The 25714-nt window shown below is 43.8% G+C and overlaps 1 protein-coding gene across 4 annotated transcripts in view; it reads right to left on the bottom strand.

The window, feature by feature from the left end:
* The window catches only part of LOC124615449 (hemicentin-1-like), a 1163225-nt gene that overhangs the window by 665016 nt on the left and 472495 nt on the right, over positions 1–25714 (bottom strand). For 3 of the 4 annotated variants that reach the window (XM_047143342.1, XM_047143345.1, XM_047143344.1), the window contains exon 2: positions 16451–16825. In XM_047143342.1, the coding sequence (XP_046999298.1) occupies positions 16451–16825 (375 nt within the window). The remainder of the gene's footprint in view (positions 1–16450; positions 16826–25714) is intronic. The other variant, XM_047143343.1, reaches the window with a different exon arrangement.

Here is a 25714-nt window from a genome sequence, read left to right as displayed (position 1 = left end):
GGATAATGCACCATGAAATCATCCACTGATCGTCATAGCAGCTTAAAGGCCATCTCCACCCATCCCACACGTTGTGAAAAAATTAAAAAGAATGTATTTCTGGAACACAGGATTATGTGGAAGTGAATCGAACACTGCGGAAACGGATAGAACTAAGCTCTGTTGTTACAGAAGAATACAGACAAAAGAGATATGGGTGGGTTCTCTGGAGAATCGGTGACGAATGGAAAAAATGAAAAGTTGACAAGAAGAAGGAATACGATGATGGGATATGTGTTAAAACGTCAGGGAATAGCTTCCATTGTATTTGGAGGGATCTGCAGAGGATGAAAACTGTAGTGGAAGACAGAGATTGCAGTATATGCAACAAACAGTCAAGGGCTTTGGGCGTACGTGTTACTTTTAATCGAAGAGGTTGGCAAAGATGAGGAAGTCGTCGTGGAGCGCATCAGACCAGTCAGAATACTGACGAGTCAAAAGAAAGAAGTAAAATAAAAAACCTTTCAGTTTTCCCCACAGCTAAACATCACAGTTATATGAAGGGCTTATTTCAATAGTGGTACATGTCCATTTTTGTTCATTGTGTGATACAGAGTCCTAAATTAAATGAGTGCTGAAAAATCTGCAGTTGAGATACCAGAAATATCCAAGCATATGGCTTCTTGTCAGAGACGAACCTTTCGTTCTGTTTGTTTGTATCATTAACTGCAGATGCATTACAGGGAGGAAAGTGGAGGTAACGGACTTGTACCACTATTGAAATGAGCCCTTCATATGTGAGCTGACGGGAGATCACTGCTGTCAGCTGGAGCCGGATCTTAAGTGGAATCAGCGGCGACTAGCAAAAATATGTACCGGACCGGGATTCGACGCTGAGACCTCCTACTTACTCGGTAGGTGCGGTAACCACTGCCTGTGTTAAAGAACAGATACCACGCAATCATAAACAAATCACAGAGACGGGTAACGCGGTCTTGGAGAGCAGAAGGTATGACTTACTTTGGTGACTGCCCTCTGTTCACCGAACACCTCATGAACATGTTCGAAGATGGAATGCGCCATGTGTTGTTCCATCTTACTTTAAACATCCAATCAGTTGTTGAGTTTCTGTTACTTAACCGACAGACGCATTAAGCAGAGTACAGACAAGAAGTGGAGAAAACACTTATCGAGCTCATGTTCTTTTCGCTGTCGCGCACTTTTGAAGGCTATAATCCAGCGGTGATGCTCACTGCCGAGATATATTTTCTCGCTTCGTACAGGAAGGACTTGCGCGTCAGCAGCTGCTCCAGACCGTGAATGCAACGCCCATGAACCCACACACCGACGGCCGTCGCGCACGGCGCGTCACGGTGGCGACGCCACAGCTCAGGGCCTCTGCAGGAACTACGCGTCCAGTGCGGTGCCCTTTGTTCCGGGAATGCTGGAAGCTTCCAGTGGGAGTAGCTGCTGGACTCACCATTACGCATCGCAGCCGGCGGCACAAAATGCTGACATGGAGAATTTTCGACATGATTTCGGTGTCACGAATCCCGCACGAATCGCACCAGAGCTCTGCTGTTCGCTTGTAAATACAGCGCAGGGGATAATGTAGGACTTCAGTATACTGAAGAGCTTTCATCGCCCATTCAAAGAGCATTAAATGGGAGTAACGGATCATTCTGTATTATGCGTAGGCTAGCGTAGCTATAATTCTGTGTTCACTGCGATTGTGGATGTGGAACCAAGTGTCCTGAAGATAATTTCTAGATTACTCCTTATCCGTTTCCCACCCGTATGTTTTGAATGTCACATTCGTGATGAAATCTTCCTGGCAGATTAAAACTGTGTGCCTGACCGACTCTCGAAATCGTGACCTTTGCATTTCGCGGAAAGTGCTCTACCAACTGAGCTACCCAAGCACGACTCACGCCCCGTCCTCACAGCTTTACTTCTGTCAGTATCTCGTCTCCTACCTTCCAAATTTCACAGCAGCTCTGCTGCGAACCTTGCAGAACTAGCGCTCCTGGAAGAAAGGATAATGCGGAGACATGGCTTAGCCATAGCCTGGGCGATGTTTCCAGAAAGAGATTTTTACTCTGGAGCAGAAGTTCGGAAGGTAGGAGACGAGATACTGGCAGAAGTAAATCTGCGAGGACGGGGCGTTTGTGGCGCTTAGGTAGCTCAGATGGTAGAGCACTTGCCCGCAAAAGGCAAAGATCCCGACTTCGAGTCTCGGTCCGGCACACAGTTTTGATCCGCCAGGAAGTTTCATATCAGCACACACTCTGCTGCAGAGTGAAAATCTCATTCTGGAAATATTCGTAAATAGTTTAATGCCAGATCCCCACGAAAGTCTTTCTTTAACTTGACGGAAGTGAAACGTCGACAGTACAGGTAAGAAGAGAGTAGAAGTTTTTAAAATGTGGTCTTACAGAAGGATGCTGATAATTAAATGGGTGGATCGAATAACAGCTCTCAAGAGGTAATGAATCGAATCAAGGAGAAGCGAAATTTATGATATAACTTTACCACGAGTATAAGAAGGGATTAGTGACAACATACATCTTGAAACATGAAGGAATAACCATTTTGGTTATAAAGGGAAATATGGCGGTTAAAAATTGTAGAGGGGGAGCAATATGTGACTACAGACATAAATAGGGAGAACAACATACATATAAATAGGAATAGTCATATATTCGAAAAAATTATTGTCGACATATGTGGCATTTTATTTGCTTCGAGAAAGGTCAGTACTCATTTTCTGTAGGCTATCCGCTTGTTAAGTTTCACTGCTCATTTCGCTAGCCATATCAGCTGCAGCGCCTATAAGCTCTCAAGCCATCAGACGCCATGCCATCCTTCCAACTACGTCTAAGACAGAGGGTTGTAAATTCACAATTCACGTCTTGCATTTTATATGCCGATAACGAGGGATTCAAAATGCAGTAATAAAGTACTACAATAAGCATATGTGGGGAAAATGCAAATCTTTGAGCGCTCAAGGAGAAAGGGCACCACATTACCTTTACTTTCTATGTTTGGGCAGACACTTTGGACAAAAAGCCTCATAGGGCGATATAGTTTATAGTAAATATTAACAGGTGCTAGTTATCAACAGTTCCTCCATGACGAATTGGCCATACTGTTGGACAGCTTTGATCTCCCAGGAAGATAATGAAAGCATGAGGGCTGTTCAGGAAGTTCGATTGGTAGCGAAATGGAAGGAAAAGTGAAAATTCGATGAAGCTTTGCACAGATGTGTTACCTGTCGAACGCCGCTTTACTTCAGTCATTTCAGTCCTGAGAACGCAGTGAGCGCATATATATACTTAGAACAATAGTGTCTGCAGTCAAGTATTAGTGGCCACTGAGAAATTTCGCCTGATTTCACGCAATCCCACACTACGTACTTCTCATTCATTTCCTTCTTCGTGACAGTTCACGGCCGCACACTGCTGGGACAATGAGAATGACTCTGTAGCATTTTCAGCATATATATGCCTCACCGGCCATTTGACCATCTTCTTCTGTGCGGATGCACAAACAGTGCCAGAACTCTTACGGGAATCGGCAGTAAAGCCTCGAGTAATGAGTGTAATGGGCAGTGGCACTATGAATATACTATGGGACAATAAGTTGCGAATGTGGGTCTCAGAGGAGCCGTGCCAGAGATACGTCCCTGCAGTCGCGCTGTCCTATATATCCTCGGTGGCTCAGATGGATAGAGCGTCTGCGATGTAACCAGGATATCCCGGGTTCGAGTACCGGTCGGGGCACACATTTTCAACTGTCCCCATTGACTTGTATCAACGCCTGTACGCAAGTAGGGGTATTCATTTCATTGTAACATACGCCCTGTTGCTGCAGTAGCAACACGTGGCATGTAAGTTACTGGTCCCTGATAAGCATATAAATAGAATTCCATGTCAGCCACGAACCATTTAAGAAGTTTTATAGCCGGGAAGAATGACTCACTGGAGTGTGATACACTTCGGAATGATAGACTTAAGGCTGATTCCGTACCAAGCCTCATAAATACTACCTTCACAAATAACCAAGAAGCTGGCAACGAAACGTAGAATATGAGCCCATTCGTGAGAGTCATGAAACTGTATTACAGATGTGCGCTGCATAATCAGAACCCAGTGACATGAGACAGTCTCACCAAACGGAAACTCAGCGGCAAGGCACATTAGACATTGAAACACGTCTCGTCTTAGCCTCAGAACACACAAGCGTAAATATTCAACAAGTCCTAGCGTCCCTTACGAGCGGACAGAAGTTTCTTCGGTCCATTCATCCAGTAACACAATGCATGCTTTCTGTAAACCTTTACAGGCTAACCTCCAAAGATAACAAAAGTTTGTAGCCGATTTTGGGTACATAATCGTCTTTTCAGTAATCCTGCTATAACTAGTAAGCGAAATAACTGAAATATGGAAATAGTAACACTGAATATTGAAATTTGAAAACGGGAGGCCACGCCACTGGACTTTCTGGGCCAGTCTAAACGTTCATTAAATGTTTGTGTTAGGTTCTGTCATATGAGATGTAGAACAGGAAATCGAGTATAAACTATGTGTGCTATTCGGAAGGTAAGGTCCGGTTTAAATGGAAACCAAAGTTAAAATTAAAACTCTTTTATCTGCTATTTCTCTATACTGTATAGTCGCCACTCCGACTGAGACATTTGTCGTAGCGTTGTATCAACTTTCCAATACCCTCGTCATAGAAGGCAGCCGCCTGTGTTTCCGGCCAGTCATCTGCTCTGATCTTCAGCTCGTTGTCTATGCCAAAATGTTGTCTCCATGGCCAGTGATTGAAGTGAGCAGAGACGAAAATCAGAGTGAGCAACATCCAGGCTGTATGGTGGTTGTTCAAATACTTCCCATTGACAAAGCTACAGGAGCATCTTAGCTGCCTTTCAGTGCGTGTCATGACCGTTACGTTATATGGGGTTGCATCTAATCAGGCGATATGTCTAGGCAGACAGCCTTTCTGGGAGATATTATTTTTGGGCACCTTTACGCTCTCATGGTGTGCTCAGAACTGAGAAGTACAACATGACGCGATCGATAGTTATACTAGAGAACTGCCCTAAACATCTCTGCAGTGATTCATCGGATTTTCTCTGTAGTTTCTATTCCACGACCGATTGGAACTTAATTTCTGGGCACCTGCGTTTGATCGAACAATGTACAACACAACCTTTGCCTTCAATAATTAATGAATTTCTCCATTTTCGAATAGTACTTCACTTTAAAGCTACCATCCACTATTCTGGATATTACACGTCCACTATTCTGAAAATTACACACAACCGTTGCCTTCAACAACTAACGTATTTCACAATTTTCGAATAGTGTTTCGCTTTATGGCCAGCATCCACTAATCTGAACATTTTATATCCTCTTATCAGCAGGTCAGATAAGTCATGACAATGTTTCAGATTGCGGAGACGCTGAACTTGGTTCTGCAGAAGTTTTTACCTTCGATGCATTCTGTTCGGCTGTTGTTATTACAAACTGGGGCTCGGATTCCCATGGTACGTCAACTGGTTGCAAGCCACATTGCTGAAGCACATTCATGCTTCCTGAGATATTGGAGATGATTTCTCATATTCAGTGAAATTCCGTTACAGTTTTAAAGTACATGCGAACGGCTAAAGCAACTTTCCTCCTTCCTGCTTTAGTCACATTGTGTTACTAAATTCACGCATTGGTCAAAACTTTCGTTTGACAGGGCATAGCTTTTCAAATCAGGGAGTGTTAGGATTTATTTACACTAGTAATTCAATTTTATACTGTTAAGTCCGCTTACAACTTTAGATTTCCCATCGACAACATGTACACTCTACAGCGGCGTGTGTCGCACGACAATGAGCAAATATGTCGACAGCCAGTTGTGTTACGACTGTTAAATGATTGTATGAACAGAAGACGGCGAGGGCGTGTAAGAAAGACTGGTAATAACACTGAACACATCCTGCAGCGTCAACAGATAGGTGGCTGTAATAGGGCACAATGGTCGACATATAAATCTACTTACATTCTCTGTAAGCCACGGTATGGTGCATGGCGGAGAGTTTCCTGTACCACTACTACTAATTTCCTTTTTTATTCCACTCGCAAATACAGCGAGGGAAAACGACTGTCTATATGCCTCCATTACAGCCCTAATTTCTGTAATCTTATCTTCGTGGTCTTTAAGCGAAATGTACGTTGGTGGCGGTTGAATCGTTCTGCAGTCAGCCTCAAATATCAGTTTTCTAAATTTTCCCATTGGTGCCTTCTCTCTAGTGATTCCGATTCGAGCATCTCCATAATACATGTGTGTTGTTTGCATCTACGGGCAAGAAATCTAACAGCCTAATTGAATTGCTTCGGTGTTTTCCCTTAATAGGACCTGGTGCGGATCCCAAACACTCCAATAGTACTCAACAGTGGGTCACATTAATTTCCTAAAGACGGTCTTCAAGAAGTACACTACTAATACTGTATTCGAACGTTAGGGGTTTGTTTTTCCTACACATCTACATTAATGTACACTTTTCTACATTTGAAAATAGCTGCCACTCACCACACCAACTAGAAATTTGTTTCTAGTCATCTTATATCCTCCTACAGGCACTCGACGTCGATATTTACCACACATCACAGCATCATCAGCCAACAGCCGCACACTGCTGCTCACCCTGTCCGCCATATCATTTTTGTATACAGAAAATGACAGCGGTCCTATCACAAATATTTACGAGGGATAAGTGTTTATATCTCTTTGTTTTGACCAGTACTGCACACTGCAATACACATTGTTTAAACAGACTGTGTGTGTGTGTGCGTCTGTGTCTGTGTGTGTGTGATAGAGAGGGAGAAAGAGAGAGGGGGTGTAAATGTTTATGTTTTTTATGCACTGGTTTGAGTAATGACTTTAAAAGTGCCTGTCTGATGTATTAGTCAGTTATTAATTTTATTTCATAATGGTATCTGCTAAAAATAAAGATCGATACGCTTGATAAATTCATATTTTGGCACCGGTCGGCGTTGGACGCTGGGACGCGCGCTCAAAGTGCAGAGTGTTAGGTACAGGTGCACACGCTGGGTCGCTTATTTTCTTACGCAACGGTCTGACTTGAAGCGGCTGCAGCCATCTGCCAAACTGCTGCCTCCGCGATCCAACTGGCAAAGCGCCCCGCCTCTATATCTGGGACAGCCCCGCCCGTCACACCGCCGGAGTCCGCTGGAGAACCGGCCACATCCAAAGCAACAGCATGGCCTCTTTCACGCCCCCGCCTCACGTTAAAAAATATCATTAGTCGTTTTCCTCATTCGCTGATGAACCAAAGCATTATGACCACCTGGTTAGTATGGTGTTGGTCCACCTTTAGAACGCAGTTCGGCATTGGCGTGGCATGGGTTCCACAAGTCACTGGTAGATCACCCGAGCTACCTGCAGCCTGATGTCTACACACCCGTCACGTAATTACCGGTGGTTTCGGGGTGCGGAACTGGCGCGTGGAGGCGTCTCAGGTGTGATCCACCAGGTTCAGATAAATCTATTTCGGTGGCCAAGACACAAACCTGAATTCACCATTACGCTCCTGAATCGTCGGTTTCTCGTGACACCGACAGTTGTCTGAGCTATGCTGCGGCATCGGGGAAGAATTCAACCTGTAAGGGAATCAGGTGGTCCACAACAATATCCACGTAGTCCACGGCTGTCCTTACAGCTTCGATTACTACCACAGGTTCCAGGTTCCATGGAAGCCCTCTGAATGTTCCTCACGGTATGAGACTGGCTGAACCGCCTTGCAACAGTGCCTCACTGCATGTGATCCACTGGGTCCAGATACGTTGAATTCAGTGGCCCAAGGAATCAACCTGAATCCACCATTATGCTCCTAAATCGACCGTTCCTTGTGACACGGACAGTTGTCCCAGTTATCCTGCGCCGTCGGGGAAGACTTCAAGCATGAAGGGAAGCAGGTGGTCCACAATAATGTCCACGTAGCATGTGGCTGTTATGATGAATTCGATAAATACCACAGCTCTCATGGAAGCCTAGTGAATATTCTTCATGGCATGCCGCTGTCTCCACAGCCCTACAACAATGCATTGTTTGGGCAGCCATTAGAGTGGGTGACATATCGGGATACAACCGTCAACCCGGTGAATAAAGACACGTGATTCTACTGAGCATGTTTCATTGCTCCGCTCTCCGGTTTCAGTCACCTCGTGCCCACTGCAATCGTAATTGACGCTGTCATCGGTCAGCGCCGCAACACGTACAGGTATTCTGTCCGACAATGTGAGCATTTCGATGTGTTCCGAAACAGTTGTGTCTACACCAGCAGTGTACTCTACCCTAACGTCAGATACAGATCGCCACCTATCCTACTTTACAGAGCAAACAGGCCTGTGACTCCCACGTTCTGCGATGAGGTGTCGAAGTGTCGAAGTCCAACACTTTAGCGCCTACACGTGGTTTCACTGTCTTTCAACCACTTTCCGTAGTCGCTCACGGTAGTAACGCGCGAACAGCCGACCGGCGTCACCATTTATTAGGTGTTCGTTCCCTGACGTGTGGGTGTAACAATCTGCCACTTTGTCGGAGTTGCTTATGCCAGTGGGTTTATACATTTGTGGCCTGTATCGTAACTAGAATAATTCCCCATTCATCTCTGCTCCGCTTAATATGCGTCACGGGCCCGAAACGCCCACAAGCAGCGTTCGATATCTTGCTGAGCAGTAGTCATAATACTTTGGTTAATTTGGGTACGCAACAGTTACCTCGCAGAGGGAAAACGGAATTGCAGGACTGTACTCATTCTCTTACTGTTATTTAAACACTTCGTTGTTCAGGCGAACATGCCGAGCATTTTAGTACAAGGGATCCGTGTTCTCCCGTGGATTACATTGTAACTTCGTTTAATTTGATTTTTACCCCATTTATCTATGTAACTTCACTGAAGTGCCAAAGAAACTGGTGTAGGGATGCGTATTCAAATACAGAGGTAAACAGTCAGAATTTGGTGCTCCCTATAGAAGACAAATAGTGTCTGGCACACTTGTTAGAACGGTTACTGCTGCTACAATGGCACACTATCAAGATTTAAGTGAATTTGAACGTGGTGTTATAATCGGCGCACGAGATGTGGGGTACAGCATCTCCGACGTAGCGACGAAGTGGGGATTTCCCAAGACCATTTCACGTTTGTACGGTGAATATCAGGAATAGGGTAAAACATCAAATCTGCGACATCGCTGAGACCAGAAGAAGAGTCTGCAAGAACGGGACCAACGACTACTGAAGTCTAAGCAGTCGTCGTTGGTCCCGTTCTTGCAGACTCGTTCAAATCGACAGAAGTGCTACCCTTCCCTTCCGCAAATTGCTGCAGATTTCAATGCTGGCCCATCAGCAAATGTCAACGAAACATCATCAATTAGGGCTTTCGCAGCCAAAGGCCCACTCGTGTACTCTTGATGACTGAAAACACAAAGATTTATGCCTCGCTGGGGTCCGCCGACACTGACATTGGACTGCTGATCACTGGAAACATGTTTCGTGCTCAGACGAGTCTCGAACTGGTGAACGTGTACAAGTGTGGAGACAACCTCATGAATCCATGGACCCTGCATGTTAGCAGGGGACAGTTCAAGCTGGTGAATGCTCTGCAACGGTCTGGTGAGTATGTAGTTGGAGTGATATGGGACCCCTGAGACGTCTAGATACGACTCTGACAGGTGACACGTATGTAAGCATCCTGTCTGAGCACTTGCGGTTCTAGGCGCTTCAGTCCGTAACCAAGCGACTGCTACGGTCGCAGGTTGGAATCCTGCCTCGGGCATGGATGTGTGTGATGTCCTTGGGTAGTTCTAAGTTCTAGGGGATTGATGACCTCAGATGTTAAGTCCCATAGTGCTCAGAGCCATTTTGGAACCTGTGTCCATTTATGTCCATTGTGCATTCTGACAGACTTAGGCAATTCCAACACGACAATGCGACACCACACACGCCCAGAATTGCTCCAGTTTAAACACTTCTCAGTTTAAACACTTCCGCTGGCCACCAAACTCCCCAGACATGAACATTATTGAGCATATCTGTGACTCCTTGCAACGTGCTGTTCAGAAGAGATTTCCACCCCGTCTTACTCTTACCTGAAGCGTTCATGGTGTCAGTTCCCTCCAGCATTACTTCAGAGTCCATGCCACGTCGTGTTGCGGCACTTCTGCGCGTTCGAGGTGGCCCTACACGGAATTAGGCAAGTGAAGAAGTTTCTTTGGCTCTTCAGTGTATATTGCAATGAAAATATCTGCTCAGCAGTGCAAATACCGACGGTATGCACTATGTGTCTTCTCCATCTCTGAGCACTTACAGAACCTAGTCTATAGCAGTCGTGAGTAATGTGCCAAACTCCTGGGGTTACTGAAAATACTCAGTAAAATATCTCCGGACGACCTTAGAAATTTGGTCGGTAGTGGAGCTGGCGTTGACCTATTTTGTGAGTACGATATAACAGACTTGAAATTTTATGCACTACTCCCGTGAACACACGGGGCAGTGTGAGAGGAGCCGGCCGGGGTGGCCGAGTGGTTCTAGGCGCCACAGTCTGGAACCGCACGACCGCAACGGTCGCCGGTTCGAATCCTGCCTCGGGCATGGATGTGTGTGATATCCTTTGGTTAGTTAGCTCTATGGGACTGATGACCTCAGAAGTTAAGTCTCATAGTGCTCAGAGCCATTTGAACCATTTGAACCCGTGTAAGAGGGGGTAGGATATTCTGCCATTGGCAAAAGGGCTCTCTGCATTTCTTGTTGCTTTGTTGTGGTCATGCGGCTTTCAAATGAGCAAGAGTCCAGGGACATAATAGCTGAAGCTAATAATTCACGTACGACTCATTAGGTAGAAGAGCTTCGAATCATGTTAGTGGTCATATACCGTGGTGAAATCTTTTGTCGTGAGTGAGCAACCTATAAAGCTACTACTTAACACTTACGGTCATCAACTTTAAAGTGCATATTCTCTGGGCACGCGGAATCGCCTTAAGAGCCACAAGAATCGCTCTGTGGAATTATCTGCAGGTTTTACGATTGGAGTACGTGCAAGAGGCCACCCCACTCCAACCGTAGCCAGTAGCAAGTGCTGCCAATACTGTCGAGAGGTCAACACATTTAGTAGGTACGCCTTGTGCAAATGACGTCACACGCATATTCTTCACAATGATCGACACTACAAGAACGGAACGTCAGCGTTAATGGACATCGCAGGCACTATGTAACAGGTGTACTGGATGGTGGAACGCTGAACACTCTTGTCCAAAGTTGAGAAGAGCTATTTAAAGGTAAGTTCTTACTGCAGTCAGCGAAGAAAAAATAAGGTAGAATAGTTAGTAACAGTAATTGAGCAACCAAGTATGGTTGTAAGCGTTTTTCTGAAATTTGTGGCTAGTGAAACAATTTTGTAACCTCTGTTGTAAAAGAATATAGGACAACAGATGTTTGATAAATGTGAAGAAGAAGATTGCGTTGTCAGAACAGGCATTCGTGACAAGAAACATTTTGACCAAGAAACATTTGAATACAGATATTCACGACAAGAAAAACTTTTACCACAAGACATTTGAATATGGATGACAGAAAGTCCTTAAAAAAATTATTTATATGGAGTATACTGCTCTATGGATGTGAAAGTTGGGCTCTGGGTGGACTGGAAAGGAATCGATTTCAAGCTGTTGAAACCTGGGTTTGGCGGAAAATGAGAAGAATGAGCTAGACGGAAAGAAAAACCAACGAGGAAATGTTAATAGATGGCAACTAAGAAAGAAGATTACTACAGGAAATATAAAAGAGAAAAATAAAATTTATCGGGCATGTCATTAGATGCAACAGTATCACCAGTAACGTACTTGATGGGAAAGTCATTGGAAGCGAAGAAAAAGGACGACCTAAGAAGAAGTGTTTAGGGGACATCTAGAGCAGCATAGGATGTGACCAATTACATAGAGGTGAAACTAACAGCCAATCACAGAAGACAGCGGTTGCCTCGACAAGGCATTAGCCTTCCGAATACGTATATTTGTGACGTATGTTAGTTACTTGTGTTGATAAATGAAAATTAGATTAATAATGACAACACTAAACTCTTGTTTGGATATACATCATTATGTGAATAAATGTTTCCAATAGTATAATTTCACTGCATAATCATTCTTGGCACCTATGGAGGCAGTAAAGAAAAATCCACATACTCTGTTTATGGAACAAAGACTGGAAGGATCCTCAAGACGAAAGTAAATCGAAACCGCAACAAAAATAGTTAGCGTTGTAACCGCAACACCCATCATGACTGGCGCAGAATCATCAGAATTCGTATCAGTCGACGTGGCAATTAGTTGCAAAAGCAACAAGACTATGAAAATAAAATACTTCCTATATCGAAAGCTCAGCCTCTCCAAGCAGAGTTAAAAATAATTACTGTGAATCATTTATGATTAAATTTAGTTCAGTTAAATTTTTCATATTCTGTTCGGTGTTAAAAGAAAAGTTCTCTGGTTAAAGTGAACGTGCGTATCTTCAAGTCGACAACCTTTCCTTTGGAACAACAGACTGTGTGAATGATCTGTTTAGCATTGTTAGATCGTGCGACAGTGAGAGGTTTGAATTTTTTGTGAATCAACCAATGACAATAATAATAAATTGTGTAATCTTCCACCAAATCCAGAAATAAATTAGAGAAAACTTCATGACGTATCTTTTGATGGAGATGTGCACCCGAACACATTTCACATACTCTTTTCTCTTCTGAGTCTGTTATTCATAATGCAACATCCAAGCAAAACTAATAAAAATAATACAACTATTCACACTTAACAAAATACATTGCTGGTGATTAAAATTGTAAAACAGTTAAGGCAGCATTCAGCAAACGTGAAAATGGAATGAAAGGTATAACATGCTTGGATGTGTAAGTGATAATTCCACTGAGACCTCTCCAAGTGGGTACAGCTAACGCCATCTACACACATAAAAAAAAGTTTTCCATAACTCGGTTCAGTGAGTTCCGGAACCTGTACAGAAAACTGGAATAGAGATCAACATAAAGATCATTTACGCCCTTTTTATTGCTAATGAAAACCACACATTGCATATTGTACAACCATACAGCGTGACCTTCAGATGTGGTGGTCGAGATCGCTGTACACACCGGTACTTCTAATACCCAGTAGCACGTCCTCTTTCATTTATGCATGCCTGTATTCGTCGTGGCATACTATCCACAAGTTCATCAAGGCACTGTTGCTCCAGATTGACCCGCTCCTCAACAGCGATCCGACGTAGATTCCTCAGAGTGGTTGGTGGGTCACGTCGTCCATAAACAGCCCTTTCAAATCCATCCCAGTCATGTTCGATATGGTTCATGTCTGGAGAACATGCTATCCACTCTAGTCGAGCGATGTTATCCTGAAGGAAGTCATTCACACGATGTGTTCGATGGGGGTGCGAATTGTCGTCCATGAAGACGAATGCCTCGCCAATATGCTGCCGATGTGGTTGCAGCATCGGTCGGAGGATGGATTCACGTATTGTACAGCCGTTACGGCGCCTTCCATGACCAGCAACGGCGTATGTCGGCCACACATGAAGCCACCCCAAAACAGCAGTAAACCTCCACCTTGCTGCACTTACTGGACAGTGTGTCTAAGGCGTTCAGCCTCACCGGGTTGCCTCCAAATAAGTCTCCGACGATTGTCTATGCGATACTCATTAGTGAATAGAACGTGATGCCAATCCTGAGCGGTCCATTCGGCATGTTGTTGGGCTCATCTGTACCGCGCTGCATGGTCTCGTTGTTGCAAAGATAGACGTCGCCATAGACGTCGGGAGTGAAGTTGCGCCTCATGAAGCCTATTGCTCACAGTTTGATTTGTACCACGACGTCCTGTGGCTGCACGAGAAGCATTATTCAACATGGTGGCGTTACTGTCAGGTTCCCTCCGAGGCATAATCGCTAGTTAGCGGTCATCCACTGCAGCAGTAGCCCTCGAGCGGCCTGAGCGAGGCATGTCATCGACAGTTCTCGTCTCTCTGTATCTCCTCCATGTCCGACGACATCGCTTTGGTTCATTCCGAGACGCCTGGTCACTTGCTGAGAGCCGTTCCTGGCACAAAGTAATAATGCGGACGCGATCGAACCGCGGTATTGACCGTCTAGGCATGGTTGAACTAAAGAAAACATGAGCCGTGTACCTCCTTCCTGGTGGAATGACTGGAACTGATAGGCTGTCGGACCCCCTCCGTCTAATAGGCGATGCTCATGCATTGTTGTTTACGTCTTCTGGCGGTTTAGTGACATCTCTGAACAGTCAAAGGGACTGTGTCTGTGATACAATATCCACGGTCAACGTCTATCAGCAGAAGTTCTGGGAACCGGGGTGATACTAAACTTTTTTTTGTGTGTGTACATTCTGTGTACATGGAAAAATTATGCAACGAATTTCTCCGTCAGAAATCGCATTTCAATGTTGATTGTTTGTGAAAATTCCATTTACTCCTTCTACAAGGAGAAATGTGACCAGCATGAATGAGAGTTCGACAGCAGCAACTGTATGACCTACTGATATTCCGTTCTATCATTCCATGATACAGCCGTTTTCTCATTTCTCATGCGAATATGGATTCGATGGATTTTGGATGGTCAGCCTCTACGTCACGTGGGAATTCAACCGCCACACGTGAATAGCGCCTGAGAGGACAGACATTTTGTTTGATCTGGCATACAGTGTCGTACAGCCTCGTCACGTACCTTGAATGGAGATGTGGGCTTGCCTGCAACAAGGCAGACAGTACGACGGCATCTGGAACACTGCGGCCTTTGAGTATGGTGACCATTTTTGAGGCTTCCATTGACGCGGCAGCAGGGAGAGGTACGCCAATAATGGTGTAACCAGTGACAATACTGGGCACAGCAGTCCAAACACGTCGTCTTTGCAGACGAGTGTCTTTTCTGCACACAGTATCACCAGTGGTGTATCTGTGTGTGTAGGATTGGAGGGGAATGGAATTAACAGATTGGTTTCTTTATCGTCATACTGGCCCAGCGCGTCACGTCGCAGCAGACGTACCATGGGATACAAAACACGACCTCCTCTCCAGAATGAGATTTTCACTCTGCAGTGGAGTGTGCGCTAATATGAAACTTCCTGGAAGATTAAAACTGTATGCCGGACCGAGACTCGAATTCGGGACCTATGCCTTTCGCGGGCAAGTGCTCTACCAACTGAGCTACCCAAGCACGACTCACGCCCCGTCCTCACAGCTTTACTTCTGCCAGTATCTCGCAGGAGAACTTCTGCAAAGTTTGGAAGGTAGGAGACGAGATACTGGCAGAAGTACAGCTGTGAGGACGGGGCGTGAGTCGTGCTTGGGTGGCTCAGTTGGTAGAGCACTTGCCCGCGAAAGGCAAAGGTCCCGAGTTCGAGTCTCGGTGCGGCACATATATTTAATCTGCCAGGAACTTTCACGACCTCCTGTGCTTCCCATTGACAGCAATTTGGAAAGAAGCCATTACTCTCCTCTTGTGTGAACGTAGGTGGTTGTGCCCTATCAACGATTTTCGCAAGACGTTTTGTTCCAACAAGACAATGATCGTGTTGCCCTGATCTACCCCGATACAGAGGCTAGTCCCGCCTTGGCTAGCACGTTTCACCAGATCGTTCAGCCACTGAAAACATCTGGTGATGGGTTGCCGAGAGACTGGCATGACACTACACACCATTCATTTGACTGTGGCAGAATAGTAACTGACTTTGGCGTAGGTTTGAAGGAACATTAAGTACAACATTTAGTATGAACAATATTCATATATGTCATCAAAGCTGAGTTCGTTTCAGAGCCCACCTGAATTACTGTCGTCCCGGCTGCCAGTGATTGAAGATCAGTGTACTAAATTTCGCACCCAAATTAAATGGTTAAAATGGCTCTGAGCACTATGGGATTTAACTTCTGAGGTCACCAGTCCCCTAGAACTTACAACTACTTAAACCTAACTAACCTAAGGACAGCACACACATCCATGCCCGAGGCAGGATTCGAACCTGCGATCGTAGCGGTCTCGCGGTTCCAGACTGAAGCGCCTAGAATCGTTCTGCCACCCCAGCCGGCCTTACCCAAATTACATATAAATTTTATCATGGAATCTCATTCCTATACTCCACATGTACATTAAGTAAAATTTTGTAGTTTACTATATTTGGAGGTATTGTAACATTGTTGGCTACCACTATATTCCCGACTATTGTGCCACAGTCAAATGAATTTAAAACAATAGCTAATGACGCGGCGTATTAACACTCAACACGTTATAAACCACGGCAATACGCCATTTTCGTTAAACAAAAAGAGAAAAAACTCTTATTGCTTGCCTTCGTAATCGAGAACATAGTAGCAAAGTAGCAGCACTCACCGAAGATGACCATCTTCTTCGAGCCGGACGTCTCGTTGTCGAACGTGGAGACGACGCACTTGTACTCCCCCGAGAGGTCGGGCGTGGGGTTGAGGATCTGGAGGGCGCGGTGCTTCTTCTCCTTCTCGCTGGACGCCTCGTAGGTGAGGTTAAGGCGGTCCTTGAGCACGCCGAATCCCTGCGGCTTCTCGTCCTTGATCCACTGGTAGACGGGCAGGGGCTCGTTGTTGAAGTACCACTTGACGACCAGCCCGTCCCAGTGCTTGGGGTCGGCCACGGAGTAGTCGCAGTCCAGTATCAGGCTGCTCTGGCTGCCGTTACGTACTGCCTCCGGCACGTTCAGCTTCTCGATTTGCAGGCCCCAGCAACAACCTGCTGACGGGAGAGCACACTATTCATCTCTGTAGACGTGAAATACATTGAAGCGCCAGAGGAACTGGTATAGCCATGCGTACTCAAATACAAAGATATGTAAACAGGTATAATACGGTGCTACTGTCAGCAACGCCTACATAAGACAACAAGTGTCTGGCGCAGTTGTTAGATCAGTTACTGCTGCTACAACGTCAGGTTATCCAAATTTATGTGACTCTGAACGTGGTGTTATCGCTACCTCTCCGAGGTGCCGATGAAGTGGGTATTTTTCTGTGCGACTATTTCACGAGTGTACTGTGAATATCAGGAACTCGGTAAAACATCAAATCTTCGAAATCGATGTGGCCGGAAAAAGGTCCTACAAGAAGGGGACCAATGACGACTAAACAGAATCGATCAACGTAACAGAAGTGCAACCCTTCCGCAAATTGCAGCAGATTTCAATGTTAGGCCATTAAAAAGTGTCAGCCTCCGAATCATTCAATGGACCACCATAGATATGAGATTTCGGAGCCGAAGGCCCACTCGTGTACCCTTGACGACGGCGCGACACAAATCTTTACGCCTTGCCTGTGCCCGTCAGCACCGGCTCTGGACTGTTGATGACTGGAGACATGTTGCCTAGTCGGACGAGTCTCGTTTCAAATTGTCTCGAGTGGATGTACGTGTACGGGTGTAGAGACAACCTCGTCAACCCATGGACTCTGCATGTCAGCAGTGGACGATTCAAGCTGCTGGAGGGTCTGTTATGCTGTGGGGTGTGTGGCATGTGTGCTGCTGGAGTGATACGGGACCCCTGATACATGTAGATACGTCTCTGACAGATGAAACGTACGTAAGCATTCTGTCTGATCACCTGCATCCAATCATGTCCATTGTGCATTCCCAAGGAATTCGTCAATTCCAGCAGTAAATGCGACATCCCATACGTCTAGGATTCCTACAGACTGGCTCAGGAACAGTCTTCCGAGGTTAAAAACTTCCGCTGGTCACCAAATATTGGGGATGCCTTGCAGCGTGTTGTTCAGACCACATCTCCACCCCCTCTTACTCTTACGGATTTATGGACGGCCCTGAAGGATTCATGGTGCCGTTTCCCTCCAGCACTACTTCAGACGTTAGTCGAGTCCATGCCACGTCGTGTTGCGGCACTTCTGCGTGCTCGCCAGCACCCTACACGATATTAGGCAGGTGTACCATTTTCTTTGTCTCCTCGGTGTATGACGTGAGATGTTTCACGGATCTGATACAGGGTGATAAAAATAAAGCTGGCCTGAAAAATATTTCAGGCATCTGAAGACAGGAAACATAACTGTCTTAAGGTGAATGAAAGGTTTTCTGGGGTCGGTTTTATTTTCCAAAAATGTACGGCTTGAAGGGAAAGTACCTGATAATGTGACTGGAGCAAGGTACGGACATCGAATGGAGCAAAATTTCCGAAATAACCTTAAATCTTAAATGTACCATTGTAGAACTACTGGCATAAAACAAATAAACGCTGCACGGAAATACTTCAGATCGACCAGGCGAAGTCGGCAAATGGTGATGGACGCAGTACAGCTTTGAGCTGTGCTCCGAAGAAATACGTAGAGGTTCATGCGTGCACTCTGGGAAAATTTGAACGGAAGCGGGAAGTATATAATCAGTCCTATAATTAGTGTTGCGTGGTAAGTGACACGTACCGTAGGCAAGCCTTTGTCATTACACGATGTTGCAACCTGTTGCTCGAACGGTATGGCTGGTGGCATGTTCATTTTAAGCTGAGAGATGATACCTATAATCAAAAACATCTCATATTGTCATCATAGACGCAAATTTCTGTTAGCTGTAAAGTTCCTGGAACAACGATAGTACGTGGTGGGAGAAGTACAACTGATGTGGAAAGTATTTCATGCACGTTACGATAGGCAACCCAACCTACAATATCCATCCCGTAATGATGATGTAAGTTGTGTTGCCTATCTTAAGGCACATGAAATATTTTCCATATCGGTTTTAATTTGTCCAACCTGTAACTTCGTATTGTTTCAATAGCCAGATGCCTTAGTTTGTTAATATATTGACCGTGCTGTGTATCTCTACTCATCTATCTTACGCAGTAGCTCGCCACCTGGCATAATTACCACCTGAGGGGTTACATCAAGCTTTCTAATGGGTAAAAACCAAATGGGGTCGATTGTGCTCCAGTCATGAAACTAAGCTTTTTTAAAAGAAAATTACTACTAGCACAATTGTGTACGACTGTAGTAAGTTATTAATAACAATTTCTTCATAATTACTAGCATTAACGCATTGCAAAATGCGGTGCAGTTTTTCAGCTTTTGAAACAAATTTACGAAGGACAACTGCCTGACATAGTTAAAGTACTAGACACATATATCGAACATTTTACGACGTGTCTTCGATAGTAAAAGTGACACATACGTAACAAATGCCAAATATCTCATGAAAATGTCTTTTCTAAATTGTACATATTTCCTGCAATGAACCAGAAATTACTTCGCTGCTCACTAGCCAGATAAAGAAGCTAATCGACAGCGCAGAACAAAGGTAAGTACATAATAACAGCTGTAGTGCTGCATACAGTACTATTGCTATTATTACAAGTGGGAATGGTCAGAGACAAAGCACTGACATTTTCAAATGCTCCAGATTCTGGCCAATCAGAAATAAGGTGACCATGCAGCGGAAACGTGTTTTGCCACAAGTGCCTATCTTCACTATGGATCGTTAGCTATCTTTTATGAGATATGGTTGTACGTAGCACTTGTGATGGATAGCAACTGCGTCATCATTCATTATATCACTTACACGCACACACACACACACACACACACACACACACACACACACACACACACACACTCGTAACACCCTATCTGAACAGAGCACAATGCAAAGAAACGTTACATTCAAGATCAGTAAATGGGAAAGTTGATTTATTTACTATGAGTGGAATGAAAATAAAAACAAGAAACTGAATAAATTGGAACGTGATCTATGATGTGCATTGACCGAAAATTACTATGAAAGCATTGAAAATAAAAACAAGGAATTGAATGAACTTGGAACATGATACATGAAGTGCATTGGATAAGAAAATGTCAAGTACAAAAAAAAATGTTACTAGAAATCAGCAGTACCTATTGACCCGTTAACATATTAGTTGGTGGTTTAATAAAATACCAAAAAAAGATAAACATCATTCATCTTTCATGATTTTAAAGACGAAAGTGCTCAAACTTTTTTTTCATTCTTAAGTTTACGCTAATGTTGCCAATGTTCGGTGAAGGGTGGATGGGCGGTACCACTAGCAAATACGTGACTGCCCGGAGGGGAGGGGGGTGATAATGGTGCAAGGAAGTTTGGGAACCACTGATCATAGGGTTGAATGTCTCTGTAGAAAATGTTTCACTCTGTGTCAAGCTGTCGTAAGTAAATACACCAGTAGAAAATTTGCAGATGCTGTATATATTCGAAATCCATTACGCTGCCAAGAGAGCAGGTGCTGAGGGGTAAGAATTTAGAATTACCGCTAGTGATAGAAGTTCCTGCAGTTTTACTGCTTTCCAGATTTTTGTAGTCTTGACATGTGTCAGAACTCACCTAGAGCGCTACAAGTTCCGTTTAGTTTCTCTCTGTAAACAAATGCTCAGTCAAGTACTATCTGTGTTCGAATTCAGCGGCAACGCCCCTTAAAAAAATACCCAGCGCTGTGAATCACTGGTGGGCGATATCCGTCTCGACTAAGCCAGAAGAACATCGCGGCCAGCTATTTCGTTCATAAATGCCGCTCGATGGATGATGTACGGCGCACTCTGAGCTATAACACGTTATAGGCTGCCCTCCATCATCAGTGAGGTCATATCGCCCATCTAAGGTTTCTGGAAAGTGATCCTCTAAGACAATATTAATGAGGTAAACCCTTATAAATGACTTTCTGCCTCCATTGCTAGGCGATATGATTTATCTGAACAAAGGGTGGAGGGAATTATCTGCAGGCCGTGGAGATGAGAACTTAGTGTAATGGCAGCTCTGCCCGGGCGGATATATCGTGGCTATTACTCTCAAGGAGAAAGGCCCAGTGCCGCTCCGCTGCAACATAACCCTGGGAGGGGGTGCAAAGACACTACTGCCGCGGTCACAGCTAATTACCTAATAGCTGCCGCTGCCCACCTAACCCAACGTGTCTACATCAAAACGTTTGGAATGTGAGGAGTGTAGTAACTCACAACTGGTGTACGCTCCAATGAAAAAAACGCATTTCCCCAGGATATACACAAAGAAAAGCATTTAGATGTCTATATACTGGCCATTGTTTTTCTTTAAAGATGACTAATTACTAGTCTTCAATAGTTCCTCTGTGGTGTATGAGCAGTTTCTACGAACAAAAATCTTTGATCTACATTGGGAAGCACTTCTTCTATGTCAGGCATTATATTTCAGTGAGTATATAATGAAAGAGTATAAAGCCCGCATATTTCACCCCTTTGTATGCCAAAGTTTGCTTCATTAAAAGATGATGCAGATAATTTTTCGTTCTAGTGTTGCGCTTCTGAATGTTTCTTTTACTCTCAAATTCAGATGGATTGCTGACAGCAGAGTTCTTAAATGAATAACTGTACTGTGTGGCTGTGGTTAATATTTCAGTTGTATGAAGAGATGCCTGCAAGATATATGTTTGTGAACCCCACACATAAAACTAGCTAATTCTTTTGTGTGATCAATACGTATTGCCTACGTGAGGAGTGACACCGTAATATTATTCCGTATGACATCACTGAATGAAAATAAGCAAAATATGATAACTTACTAACATCCGTATCTCCAAATTCGACAGTTACTCTTACGATAAAAGCAACTAAACCTAAACTTTTCAGCAGATCTAGTATACTATTTTTCCAGTTTAAGTTTTCATCAATATGCATCCGGAAGAAATCACAACTTTATTCCCTTTTTATTATTTCTCGTTGGCATTCTAGTTTAATTGGAGGTGGAATATTTTTTACAATACAAAACTGGATGATCTGCATTTTTTTCAAAATTTAAGACTAGTCCATTTGTGCCAAACCATATAGTAACTTTCACAAATAAATCATTTACTATTTTCTCTCTTGTCGCTTCTTTGCTCGATTTGACGCAAACGCTTGTATCATCTGCAAACAATCCTAATTCTGCCTCTCGATTCAAATAAAATCGCAGATCATTAACGTAAGGCAAGAAGAGTAGTGGGCCAATGGTAGAACCCTCTGGGACTCCCAGTTGTCCGCCATTCTCTTCGTACTTATTTTCAAGTGGGACTATTAACAAAATTACAAATATGAAATTTATTTAATTTTGTTATAAAGTGAAGAATAGGGCGTAATTTTTTCTTTCTAGTAGATGTGTGTTATCTTTTCTTGCATCGGGTGGAATTTACTAAAAACTTTTATCTCACGGTTTTTGCCACAGTACGATTGCACATTTAATTTAATTCACTTAACTGAAAGTGACGTTAATCAGTATTAATATTACTGTCATTGCTGAAGTACACTTTGTCACTTGGAGGGAAAGAAACTGCAGCACTTCCCTCCACAGGAAGTAGATGGATGCTATCTTCACAGTGAAAGAAAACATTTTTTTGTTTTACTTTGCCGTACATTATTTAGAGTGTGATAGAAACATTGAAAAACCAAGTTTTATATCAACAAATGGTTAAAATGGCTCTGAACGCTATGGGACTTAACATCTTAGGTCATCAGTCCCCTAGAACTTAGAACTACTTAAACCTAACTAACCTAAAGACATCACACACATCCATGCCCGAGGCAGGATTCGAACCTGCGACCGTAGCGTAAGTTTTATATCACGTTGTGATATAAATTACAACTCCTTTTCCGCATACTCTGCTTTATGATCAATAAAATTCACGCAGCACCGACAAGGCTTAAGAAACTATGCCAGTCCTGTACACTGTACCATACCTTTCTGCGAACATTCCATTGCTCTGTTCTAAGTTAAGTATCGCTGTGGACGAGATCGGGTGAGCTGTAAAGACGGACGTCAATAAAGTCTGGTATGGGGTTACATTCGTATAATCGTATCGTGGAGTAACATCAGGAGCAAGCGTTCCCTGGTTATTCCAATCGTTTAGATTTTCTGGTCATCACAGATAATTATTCAGGCTGAGAAGCATTCTAGTGCACTTACAAAGATTTCGAGACAGTCCTAATTGCGGTGCACTTAGATACCACATAAGAATAGTTTGAGATATTTCAGAAGTGCCGTGGACGTCTGTCCGTAGCAGGATAATTGCTGGCCGCAAACCAATCATGCCCCCTGGAGCGGCAGCGGCAGCAGGAAGAGAAAAGCGCATTCAACTAACAGTCCACGAGCAGAAGTTGCCAGTTGCAAGTAGTCAGTCAGTCCGAGTCTTGCAAGAAGTTGCTGCAGAACATTCGTCGCGTCTTCAACCCTTCAAGTTGTCGACTGAGATAGAAACAGTGGCTGATAGCCTTCGGTAGAAGTAGAGTAGTGAACAGGATTATCGAGCATGGACAGAAACCGCCTGCGTAGAGATTTAAGTGACTATTGTTAGTGGAACTGTTCTTAGAATAGTACATTAAAACACAAGATTAGTTCCCTCCCGAGTTCTGTTCAGAGAACATCATTCAGTTTGAGTTCCTGGAATTGTAGTCAACACCGGACAGATCAGCTAAACCGCATTCTGCACTCTCAGTAAAGAGCGTTACCAAAGTTGTGTGATATATTTTACTATTCACTATTCTATGTTACTTCCACTGTGTTTGTCCTGGCCTAGAACCTACGCATCCGTCCTACCAGGACACATTTATTCAATGGCGGCGCCCCCAGCCCCCAGCCACACTGCTATTCATCGGCGTGTTTATTTTCACTGTATAGGATGAATACTCTTACTGCTTTATAATGACTGCGAAGTTCATATTTATTCACAAGTAGTCAGCTGTTAGCTGGAAAAAATACGCAAAGAAATAAACAACCAAACCGTTTCACAACGTGTATCGCTTACGACACCTTCATGTTCACTTTAACATCGACTGCTCATTTTATACGACAACTCAAGGTAATAATTAATACCAGAGTGCCGAATACCAGAAAGGCTATGTGGTTTTAATGTACGTCCTGCTGTAATAGTTTTGCTGTTACGCCATGTCTGAATTTATATTTTGTGCTTATTACATGCTTACTGCTGGCTAAAATATACTCTACATCCCTACAATATTACCACCAACATCACGATTTCCATCTTTAAGGTTAGATGCTTTTATATTACTTCCTTTATTGCAATTCTTGTTCCTCTTGCCATTGCACTACTTCTGAATATTATATTTGAAGAGTAGCTAGAAGCGTTGCCCAGCTTAAAATTGAGTGTACCGTTTAAAAGAAATAGCTGAAACAACGGAACAAGCTACTGTACCTCTATTCGTAACTTGGATATATTCTTCACCAAAAGCAAATAATCACAAGGAACGTTGGGGTGCTTATAACGAATGGAAACAAACGCAGTATCCCGGTAGCCCAACAGTTTATGAACAGTCTCATATGTTACTATCTGGCAGGATGACACATGCTTCAATGTCTTGAATATTAAAAAGTCATGAAACAATGATTAAAAATATCATTTGTTTGTACTCGCACAATGTGTGACCCTCTCCATATAGCGCGTTTCAGTGGAATAAGGAAGAAAGGAAGATTACGGGTTAACGTCCAGTCGATATCGAGATCATAAGAGACTGTGAATAAAACAAGGTAGACTGAGTTTTGGAATAATTTAATTGCCGGTAACTGCTACCCGGAATCATAGTTAAGCTGCTTATATGTATGACCAACGAATTCCCCGATTTCCTCAATACGGAACATGAAAAGCCATCTTAGAGACGATGCTAGTTTGCTGAAAATCTACCCACAATTTACCCCAGCCAGTGCTGAAGCCATCATACACTAAATCTGGTGGACTCGTCGTCCGGGGAGCTACTGTTTGGATGAAGCACTTACTGATGCTGAATGCTGAGATGATGTGTTGATAATTGCAATACTCACACCACCCTGTTTACATTTTGTCGTCCCTCTCAAAAGGAACGCTCATTGGCTTTGATAACAGCCTCCAACTAGGTGACTATCTACTTGACATATAGGATATGGTGCAATTATTTCAAAATAGGAAACTGATAAATTATTATTGGAAAGGATTTTGCCTCGAGAAAGTACAGTTGTCTTCTTTTCTCTCTTCCATTTTTCAGTGATGTTTCACGATGTTTAGGGAGTGGCGTCTCGCATGCATCTCTTTGACGCTCTCGAAGCTCTCACGTTATTTAAACACACACTTAACAAAACGTGCAATATTCTTCGAATATGCTCCGTCTGTTGGTAATACAGCTTGGACAGGATCCTAGAGCAGCGAACAATAGTCAATAACTGGCTGAACGAGAATACTGTAAGCGGTCCCCACTATGCGTCAATTGTAAATTTTTAGGACCCTTCCAGTAAACCAGAGGGTGCCGCCCAACTTCTGCAAGTTTAGATGTGGTTATCACACTTTAAATCACCCCGAACAGGAACTCCTAGACACCATATGTCTGCGCGTATTACTTTACATTTCTTTCACGTATATAATCAACTGCGAATCTTTGCGTCAGGCGCCGATCACCTTCGAGTCTCTCTCCATTTCGTAATGTCACCTCCCCGTTCATAACTGCGTTGTCTGGCAAAAGCCTATAAAGCGTACTCTCGTTACATTCCTGGTCATTTATAAACGTGGTGTATCAGAAAAAGTGTATCTTACAGAATACGAGGAGCGTTTCCATAAGTGAGTAAATACAGTTTTTTTTCCCACAGGACATGTTGGTTATATTGAGGATTGCAATACATCAC

Source organism: Schistocerca americana, chromosome 5 (assembly GCF_021461395.2).
Source record: "Schistocerca americana isolate TAMUIC-IGC-003095 chromosome 5, iqSchAmer2.1, whole genome shotgun sequence".
Lineage (NCBI taxonomy): Eukaryota > Metazoa > Arthropoda > Insecta > Orthoptera > Acrididae > Schistocerca > Schistocerca americana.
The sequence above is the reverse complement of the archived record's forward strand: the minus strand, read 5'-3'. Positions and strand labels throughout refer to the sequence as shown.